This window comes from Asterias rubens, chromosome 17 (genome assembly GCF_902459465.1).
Source record: "Asterias rubens chromosome 17, eAstRub1.3, whole genome shotgun sequence".
In the NCBI taxonomy this organism is placed as follows: Eukaryota; Metazoa; Echinodermata; class Asteroidea; order Forcipulatida; family Asteriidae; genus Asterias; species Asterias rubens.
In genome coordinates this window covers 8,662,250-8,672,835 of record NC_047078.1, presented here as the reverse complement: position 1 = coordinate 8,672,835, position 10,586 = coordinate 8,662,250, and the positions used below count along the sequence as shown (strand labels likewise).

Here is a 10,586-nt window from a genome sequence, read left to right as displayed (position 1 = left end):
CACTCAGTCATGTCATTGTCACACTGTCACAGTACACTAAACATTAATTAATTATTTTGAGACTACAAAAGTTACAAACCTCAAAAACTTGGTGAAAAAAAATGTGAACATTTCTCGAGTCTTTTTAACTATCTTTAGTGGCGTAAATAAATCTTGGCAATCAAATTATACTCATGGAAAATAGTGCCCACATGTGTATTTTATGCTAACGCGTGAAGTTTTACAAACAAAATCTTACCGTATTTGCCGCCAAGTCGACCGAAATCACAAACTTTTGGAGAAAAGTTAGGGCGACCTCAAGAGAGACTTGAACTACTTATAGATGAAACTATTATACGTGGAGGGGTGGCTGAAAATTATGTTGGTATTGTTAAGCACATAAAATGATGAACCATCTCATTGCTTCCTTTTTCCCAAGTTTGCTCTACTCATTCTTGTGTTCATTTTGGATAATAATTAAAGCTCAAAAGATTTAGGTAAAGACCACTCATCTCTTCAAAAAGACAGGAGCGTAAAGTTAAAAAAACACACCCGTGGCCCAAATAGCGTCTCCACCGTTAGCGTTTTCGAAACTACAGTCTGGCCATGGGCTTCTGGGTGAGCTCATACGCTTGACTGAAACGCATGTTTTGAATACTGATGTGTTTTCGAAAACGGCACACTCTCGACCGTAAAACTGGTCGCGCGCCCTCGCTTGGTGAAAGGATCGTGAGCGATACTGCGCATGCGTTCATGTGTTAGAGTCGACAGGTCGCGCCAAAACTGAATGGATCCCGCGGAATAGAAATGCACCGATAAATACCAGATTTTGTAACTTTTTTAGCATGAGTGGAATCTTATAAAGTGACAGGATGGTGCTACAGAACAGTGGAAAATATAGAGCTGACAAAGACTCATCAGGACCGAGGTAAATATGTGTTAAAAATTGTATAAATGAGTTGACTTGTTTGATACTTTTCGTCACTTGTTGTTCACACACAAAAAGTTGTTGACAATGACATGCCTGCTGCACAGCAATGGCATGCAGATTGGTGGTTGAGATTTGTTTACACTTTTCAAAGACGAAAGTTTTGTGCTGTAAAGTTTAGTGAACAGTCGGGGGAAATTCCAAAATTCTATATCCTGCCACCACTTTTTGAGATTGCGGAGTGGGTTCTCTGGTCGCCCCCTCGGATCGGACATTGAGATATCATTCAAAGGACACATAGAGCCTAATTTTGGCGAGATTAAAATAAAAAATAAAGAGAGACTTCTGATTCCAAAATTCATTGAACAATGATTGAACCATCGTCGTTTAACGTGTGAGAGATATAAACCTATGAGGTTACGGGAGACGATAGCCGGACGAAACCGAAATAGTTTTGGAGTAGGATTGTTTTATATTATAATGTGAAAGTCTTTCCAAATCCAATTATCTAAAATACGGATAACTTTGAGGTAAATTAGATACTTTATTATTTCATATCTAATGAAAAAGTGGTGGTGCCACACGGAAACTTTGGATAACTTTCCGTATGGCGCCACCACTTTTTCACTCATTTTTACAAAAAGGGATATATCATTGAGGTAAATTAGATACTATATTATTTCATATCGAATGAAAAAGTGGTGGCGCCATACGGAAACTTTTCCGAAACTTTTCCTAAAATACTTACTAGTCATGTGCTAGTGGTGGCGGTTGCCATGGTTGTTGTTCTGGTGAAATAATAAATTGGCAATAATTCCGGCACTTTTTTTTTTTTTTTTTTTGTGCACCTGAGGAGGTTTTCAATCGATTGGGCTAGTGGTTTTTATAGGGGATCGGTTAAAAAAAAAAAAACCTATAAAATTTATGTAAAAAAACACCCCGTGATTTGTCTACAGGTCCCGTTTCTCCCTTCTCTCCTCGATCCTGCCTTCTCTCTCATCCAGTCTCCATGTATCTCTATCTGGTGTCTATGCTGGAAGAAATGGATAGTTAGTAATCATTGAAATAATGTAATGCAGTACCGGGAGTCGAACCTGTAAAGCAGAGTTAACAAGTTACTATACATTCAATAGTCCATAGCCTAACCCACCGGGCTACGAGGCGTTGATACCAAATTTAGTTGTCTGTCCTAGATGTGTTTGCCATTACCTGGGTCAATAAAGGTCATAATGAATATGTAATTTAAATGAATATTAAAATAAGCTGTGATTGTCCAGTGCTTTGCATAAGTTGAATATTCATACCGTCCTGAATGACGAACTCCTTCACGCATCAGTCACGTGAAAGGTTATTTTGGATTGTTCCACTAGTATGAGTCCCGAGGGGAGTTCCACCGAGGACGCACGTAATCACCAAGAGTAATTATTTAGAAAGTCTCCCAATTGTTCTGTTGGGCTATATAAGGAAGCTCTTGAAGTCTTGAAGTCATCTTGTCATGCTTTCTAAGTTGAAACATGAATACCTTTTGGAATGCTGAGAGATTGTTTGAGACTGTTGCCACGCCGGATGCTGCAATTGCGTTCTGCAAAGAACGTGGACTAATTGCCGACGCCCCCGATTGCCGGTACTGCCGCCACCCGTTGACATGGTCCGTGAAGACGGACCATGCCGACGGGTTCTCGTGGCGGTGCACACATCGGGGGTGCCGGAAGCGGTCTTGCAATTGCAGCATCCGTCATGGCAGCTGGTTTAGCGACAGCAAGATGTCACTGAAAAAAATCCTCAAGCTCACCTACTACTGGGCAACACGAGCGACAACCTCTGCGGCAATTAGAGAAACATCAGTCCACGAAGGTGAACAAACCAGTAGTAAAACTGTCGTGGACTGGTTCACTTTTTGCCGCGAGGTTTGTCTTCGTGCCGTCGAGGAACGGTGCAGCAAGGGGATTGGTGGGCCGGGCATGACGGTCGAAATCGACGAGTCAAAATTCGGTCGCCGGAAATACAACCGAGGTCGTTTGGTTGAGGGTAAGTGGGTGTTAGGCGGCATTTGCCGTGAGACAAAGGACATTTTCCTGATTGAGGTGCCAAAGCGGGATTCAGCGACCATTATTCCTTTAATTAAGGAATATGTGGCCGCTGGATCCACAATCATATCGGACTGTTGGAAAGCATATGATTGCCTCAGTCAGGAAAATTTTACTCATCTCACGGTAAATCACTCCTTAAATTTCGTTGATCCTACCACTGGCGCTCATACTCAAAATATTGAGTGCCATTGGTGGCAGATCAAGAGGAGTCTGCCGAGCACCCACGCTACCAGCTCTACCGACGGCTTCGGTTTCCGGTTGGCCGAATACATGTGGCGCCGTCAGAATGCCCTGGTCGACCACTTCGACCAAATCCTCAGTGACATCTTGCTGTTGTATAAACCACCGCAACGTTTTTGAATTGGCCCGTCCCCGACAACTCTCACGACTACCCTACTTTAAGGCACTGCTCCGCAGAAACGCCAGACAAATAAATCCAAAGATAGAATCATAGTTAACCAACCAACACATTACCGTTTATTAATTTAAATAACTTCCAAGAAAATTGTCCCTTACAAATATTCGAATGCAACATGATCCCTTATCTAAAACATACTCAAAAGCAACTGGTGACCCCAAGTTCAAATAAGGCAAAATGTCCATATCATCCAACTGCAATTTAAAGGGATTATTATACATTACATGGATGTTGGACTTCATTTCCCCTTATTTTTGCTGGGTGGCTAAAATAAGATATACCCCCGCCGTACAGGCCCGTAGACTAGTTCAACCTGCTTATTATGCAATGACGGTCATTGTATTGAAACCATAACAGCCTATTCTTATAACATAACATTACCTTCATAAACGCACGTGGTTATTTTGTGGTTTGTTCGAATTTCCCTCCGTCCTCCCTCCCTCCCCTCCTCCCTTCCCAAAATAATTTCAGTGTACCCATTTCGGAAATGAATCAGTCCTAGCGATTTTTTCCATTGCGCATGGACGCTGACCGACTGATTGGAGCGTTGAACAACAACACTCACACACACAAACAACATAAACATGGCGGAGTTCGATGTCACTGGGAGTCGAAAACGGCCCAATTTTGACCTTTGTTTACAAACTGTTACGTTTTTTTTCTCTCTTTTTTTTCTGGATGTATATATGCGTTAACCCTTCTTCTAAGGTAAGAAAAAAATTCAGTGGTTTTGGAGTTAATTAACGGCGGATAAATTGGTGGCGACGACCGGAAGATTACCCCTGCATTTAATCTGTACTTCGTTCCATTCAGCAAATGACGATCTTTTTTATTATTTTGTCTTGTTTGTTGTGTGCAGGGGCTTAAAGCCATTGGACACTTTCGGTAAACAGGATTATCCAAGGCCCACACTTCGTGTATCACAACTTATATAAAATAACAAACCTGTGAAACTTTAGGCTCAATCAGTCATCGGAGTCGGGAAAACCCACCCTTGTATCCGCGCGTTTTGCCGTGTCATGACATGCGTTTAAAATAAATCTGTAATTCGCGATATCGAGAATTGATATTGTTTTACTGTTTTCTCAAAAAGTAAATGATTTCATAGAATAATAATTCAAGAGAAGTCTTTCACCACTACCTTCTGTAAACCCTGTAAATTATTTGTAAATCTGTTAACTTTTTCCTTTTTTCCTGTACCGAAAGGGTCCAATGGCTTTAAATTAAACTTTGCCTTTGTTTTTGTTCTTTGGGTAAAGTTTTTTAGAAATATGTCTTATCTGATCCAAACCTCTTAGAAGTTTTGCTGATCTTAGATTATATTCTTAATAAAATTACATCTATAGTCATGTGTGGGTGTGTAGCCCAGTCTGTTTTAACTAAAATAATACACCATTGTACTTATCTTTTTTTTTTCACCATCTTACAGACCTGACGATTCCTCTGAAGCGCAACTTCAGAGGGCGATAATCAACGATGAGTTGGACGCACGGTTTGGTTTTGATCGTTACAAAGATCCCGCAGAAAGAGTGGGATGGCTCATCAATATGCACCCAGTAAGGACATTTTTTCACAATAATTTTTTTTGTTTTTTTGTTTTTTTGGTATGCCCTCATGCCACTTGAATTGTTGCAATTGAAATTTACTCATAGTGGTGCCCTTTATTAAAGAGAAAACACATTGGTGCCATCAGTCAATGTCCTTTCAAGAACGAAGCATCAGGCCCATGTGTAAAGCTTGGTTCATACTTTCTTCGAATGCGGTACGAATTTTGACAACAAATAATTCCCAACAGTTGAACTGTGCTCAACTCCTGAGAAACATTCGCTGACTACAAAAACAGCCATGTAGGCCTATTCGATTCACAGGGAGTATGATTATGAAGCGGGTTTTAGTCTGAGAGATGTCTGGGTGTCTTGTGGACACCCTGTTTTAAATTTGTTTGCCTTGTTTTAAAGACAGTGGACACTATTGGTAATTGTCAAAGACCAGGCTTCACAGTTGGTCTATCTCAACATATGCATAAAATAACAAACCTGTGAAAATTTGAGCTCAATAGGTTGTCAAAGTTGCGAGATAATAATGAAGGAAAAAACACACTTGTCACACGAAGTTGTGTGCTTTCTGATGCTTGATTTCGAGACCTCAACAGCTAAACTTGAGGTCTCAAAATCAAATTCCAGGAAAATTACTTCTTTCTCGAAAACTACATCACTTCAGAGGGAGCTGTTTCTCACAATGTATTAACAATAGTGTCCACTGCCTTTAAAGGCAGTTGGACACTATTGGTTATTACTCAAAATAAATGTTAGCATAAAAAGCAACGGAGAACTGTTGATAGTATAAATCTCTGTGAGAAACGGCTCCCTCTAAAGTATAGTTTTTGAGAAAGAAATCATTTTCCACGAATTTGATTAATATGAGAATTAGATTTTGAGGTCCCGAAATCAACCATCTGAAAGCACACAACTTCAAGTGACAAGGGTGTTTTTTTCTTCCACCATTATCTTGCAACTTTGACGACCAATTGAGTTCAAGTTTTCATACTTTTGTTATATTGTGCATAGTTGAGATACACCAAGTGAGAAGACTGGTCTTTGACAATTACCAAAGGTGTCCAGTGTCTTTATATTTGGACACCCTGTTTATAACCGACGTTCATCGGATTGCTTGTTTCTTATCTTCAGGCTGACATTCTAGATGAGAACAAGAAGCTGATCAGCGCAGTGGATTACTACTTCATTCAAGATGATGGTGCAAAATACAAGGTTAGTTTCTGTCTCATTTACTCCATTGGGTCATGCTCTTGTTCTTCTGATTTTTGTGGAAAGGTTTGCAGTAACACCATGTGATGACTATCTCTAATGAGTTGGGGTGGTTCTGAAAAGAACTAAGGGAATCAATGTGTGGTGAAGAGGTTTTCAACTGGTTCTTGATAATTTTACCGAGACAAAAGAGGGGTAAGTTATCAAGAACCAGGCCTCGGCGGGTTTAAACCACTAGTTGAAAACCGATTCAACACACTTTGGTTCCCATTCATAAATACCTTTTCGGTCAAAAACATCAACACTTTTTGGTCAAAAAGTAAAATAAATGCAAAAATTTTAATTGTTCAATGATTTCTTTCAACACAACTCCCCTCCAGCTATGAAATGGTAAAGCCCTCCACTGCCCTCGGGTAAACAACTCCTTATAAGGGAATGCTGTGGGCGTTGCGCGTATCGCGTGATGTGGCACAACTGTTTCAGCCGTTGCTCTCTACCAATAGGAATGAAGAAACTGTCTTATAAGAACAGGTGCAAGCTCGCGTGTCACACCCATGTTTTAACACTTTTTACTGGTCATAAACAAAGGTTTATACACACCCACGTGACGCGCTCTCAACCAATGGGAATAGCGAAACTGTCTGAGGTATTTATGAATGTTGGTTTCAACTTGACGTTTCGATCAGTATAGACCTTAAATGCACATGACGTCATTTCAGTAGGGCGCTCTCACCTAGAGGTCAAAGGAGGTTGTTTGATGGCCAATACAGTGCGCCGGGCGTACAAATCTGGGGCTTGCTCGTAAGCCAGGAATCCTGATCGTAAGCACAGAAATCGGCGGTATGCAGAGCCATGAAGATGTGCCCTGCTGTTTCCTTTTCTTTTCTTCCATCTAGAAAATCCTATTCTATCCCCCCCCCCCTTCTAAAACAAAATCAGTGTCTGCATGCTCCCTATCTCTCAACAAATCATCTCCAAACTGATATTCATTGTCCACAAATCACTTAGGCCCCATAACTCATAACTACTTCAAGTTTACACTCCATCAAGGAATCTTCGATCAAGTTCTTTGCTTCTCCTCATTGAAACCAAGTCTTGACACTCCTGGGGTGACGGGTCTTTTTCTTCAGCTGTGCCACGCATCTGGATCTCTCTATCTCTTAATCTTAGACCGCGTTTTTGTTTCAAATCTCGTCTCAAAACTTATCTTCTGTAGTAATAATAATAATAATATTTTTAAAATTTATATTGCGCCCCTTACATATACAAAATGATCAAAGGCGCAGAACACATGTTAAAAAGCACAGAGTAGAAGAAAAAGACATAGAAAAAAGACTGGTCACCAGGCCATAGTCAGTGCCCAAACAATAGTATGGAGATACGTCTGTACCGCCAACAGAGATCTAATAGTGACTTTTTACATAGGCCTATCCCTTTTGTCACGGGTTCTCATTGACTGATTTTGTCGTGTCTGTTTTCTTTGGTTTGTTTTGAACACCTAATTATTATTATTTTTATCTACAGGTTTCCTTACCCTTCAAACCGTACTTTTATGTGGCAACTAAAGAAGGCACAGAACGAGAGGTTTCATCATTTCTGTCCAGGCGATTTACAGGGACAATAGCGTCCATAGAAACTGTCGCAAAGGAAGATCTTGATTTGGTGAGTATTTTGTTTTGTTAGTTTGTTTATAGGATGATCTGCCATCAAGGGAACTCGGCACACTCCCACAAGGGGATATAAACACCAAGCTGGCAACAGCCAATCTCTCTCCCGGTTTAATGTCTATGATTATGAATTGCACAAATTAAGAAATTAAGATTCAGTGAGTTGATGACCTTAGTTGACATTACCGTTCTAGTCATTGTGAGATCTGCAATTAGTTTGGTAGGGTTTAAACCCACAAAGTTGTGACTGCAAGTCATGCAGTCTAACCACTGGACCACTGTGTCTTAGTTTTTAAAACACGATTATAAAATTAGGAAGGCGACAGTTAAGCGCTGTGGTACCTCGTGTAAGAGCGCTATATGAATGTCTTTTATTATTGTTATTATTATTATTAACTTGAAGTTGGGCTCGAGGGTTTGTTGAGGTTTTCCAGGGTTAGGCCAATAAATTTTTAAATCCGGCGGTTGCATGTTCCTTAATTTATGTCTGATCTACATCTGAATGTGTGTTGGAATACAGGCCTGATACTTCACGGAGGCGATTGCCTCCGTTGTCCCCTGGTCATTGCCTTGGTGCCCTTGAAATGCTCTGTAGAAATTTACAATTTTCTCATAGGGTGCCCTTTGCCAAAGAGAAAATGCCTTGGTGCCCTTGTCCTTTCAAAAACGAAGCATACAGCCCTGGGAATATATAGTAATAATATGAATAATTGTGCCTTCTTATATAGCGCACATGTGCGTCACTCAGTGACGCTCCTGGCGCTCAAACAAACAGTATTTCCTGCAAGATGTGGGACTACGTTTGAATTATGAGATCTAATTCTGATAGCACCTTGTAATATTTTACATGGTGCTATGGCGCATTTTGCTGCTGATCGGACCAGGAACACAGGGGCAAACCCCTTCTCTTTTTGATAAGTGCACTGGGTTCTTTTACCATACGTTACATAGCAAATGGAACCAACAGCTTAACGTCCCATCCAAAGGACAAAGCAATGGTGAAGTGTCTTGCTTAAGGACACAAGTGTCATGTCTGGGGATTCGAACCCACACTCTGTTGATGAGATATACCTGGTTAGTCTGCAGCCACCTAGTGTCCCAAAGGCTTCCATTGATTTACAAATATTGAAGTACTTGTTTTCTGTTACCATGGTTACAGCCCAATCACTTAGTGGGTCTAAAGAGGAAGTACATGAAGCTTTTGTTCGCCAGCACCAACGATCTCATGAAAGTCCGACGGAGTCTAATGCCGGCTGTCAAGAAGAATCAAGAACGGGAGAAGAACAGCGATTCTTACAGCTCCATGCTCTCAAGGTAAACTCAGTAAATTTCATTAATTGCTGTCTTTTTTATCAAAATAAATGATTATTACTTTATTACTATATTGCTGGACATTAAGAGGGCCGCTAAAAAGTCCTATGGGAACAGCTCCACGTTGTAAACCTATAGATCGCCACCATGCTGTAAACGTTGTGGGACATAAGTCAAGGGCTCAATTTGATAGAGCTGCTTAAGCAAACAATTTTGCTTGACATTTTGGCCAGTAACATGTGTAAAATAAGCGAGCTGTTTTCGTGCTTAAGGAATATTTGTGCTTAAGCATCTCTATGAAATTGGCCCCAGGTGGGAACACATGGAAGAATTACAACAAAGCCAGTCACAGTAACTCTTTGCCTGGCAGCGTAAGAAAAACTTCAATTGGAACCATGATTTACATGAGACCGAGGACTTAATTTTTCAATGAATGTGACTTTTCGTTGCAGCCATCTGATGGGAGGAGACGACGGCTCGATGACTCATCAGAAGAAACTTGCCGATCAGATGGATAACCTCATTGATATACGAGAATATGACGTCCCGTATCATGTCCGCGTTGCCATCGACAGAAAGATACATGTGGTAGGTTGAGGTTTAACCCTTAATTAAAAGCACTGGATGATATTGGTAATTACTCAAAATAACTGTTAGCATAACAATTTACTTGGTAACGAGTAATGGGGAGAGGTTGATGGTATAAAACATTGTGAGAATGGCTCCCTCTGAAGTAACTTAGTTTTCGAGAAAGAAGTAATTTTCCACTACAATATTTGAATTTGATTTCGAGTTCAAATTTTCCAAGTGAGAAGACTGATCTTTGACAATTACCAAGAGTGTCCGATGTCTTTAAGAGTGACCATAGCAGCCGCAAGCATGTTGTACCAAAATGACCTGAATGGTGGCAAACGGCCACAAAATTTGACAAAATTTTGCCCAAACAAGAGGAAGAAAAGTTGTTGGACTGATGTTAAATGTCTAAATGTTTCCCATGTTGACACAAAAAGTACAATTCTAAAACAAAACCATTTATTTCTAAATATTATTAATTTTCCCGAAAATATTGAGGCAAAGAATGAACAAGATTAGCAATACTGTGAAACTGCACAAATGAGTTACATTAAACTTTGAAGTGTGTGGAAATGTTCACAACTAACTTTTGTCTCTGTATTTTGATTGGAAGGGTCACTGGTACTCGGTACAGGGGCGTGGTTCAATGGCGCCCATCATTACTCAACGAGATGATTTACTTGAAAGACCGGTAAGTGTGGAGTAAAATCTATTTCATTTCATTATTCATTCATATATGTGAAGCCATTAGTCTCTCAGAAAAGTGAACTTGATCATTGTACTAGCAAATAATGGAGAGAAGACAGTTTCAGGAAGAAAGTTTCAGTTTTAGATGTGGAAAGAAAACCCTCAAGT

The 10,586-nt window shown here is 40.2% G+C and overlaps 1 protein-coding gene across 1 annotated transcript in view; it reads left to right on the top strand.

Annotated features, from left to right (window-relative positions):
- The first annotated feature begins 756 nt into the window (after window positions 1-756).
- Window positions 757-10,586, top strand: part of LOC117301395 (DNA polymerase epsilon catalytic subunit A-like) — a 50,987-nt gene continuing 41,157 nt past the window's right edge. Inside the window, exons 1-7 of the mRNA XM_033785355.1 lie at window positions 757-907; window positions 4,845-4,971; window positions 6,103-6,183; window positions 7,705-7,842; window positions 9,007-9,161; window positions 9,611-9,746; window positions 10,345-10,422. Coding sequence (XP_033641246.1) covers window positions 852-907; window positions 4,845-4,971; window positions 6,103-6,183; window positions 7,705-7,842; window positions 9,007-9,161; window positions 9,611-9,746; window positions 10,345-10,422 — 771 coding nt within the window. The 5' untranslated portion in view covers window positions 757-851. The remainder of the gene's footprint in view (window positions 908-4,844; window positions 4,972-6,102; window positions 6,184-7,704; window positions 7,843-9,006; window positions 9,162-9,610; window positions 9,747-10,344; window positions 10,423-10,586) is intronic.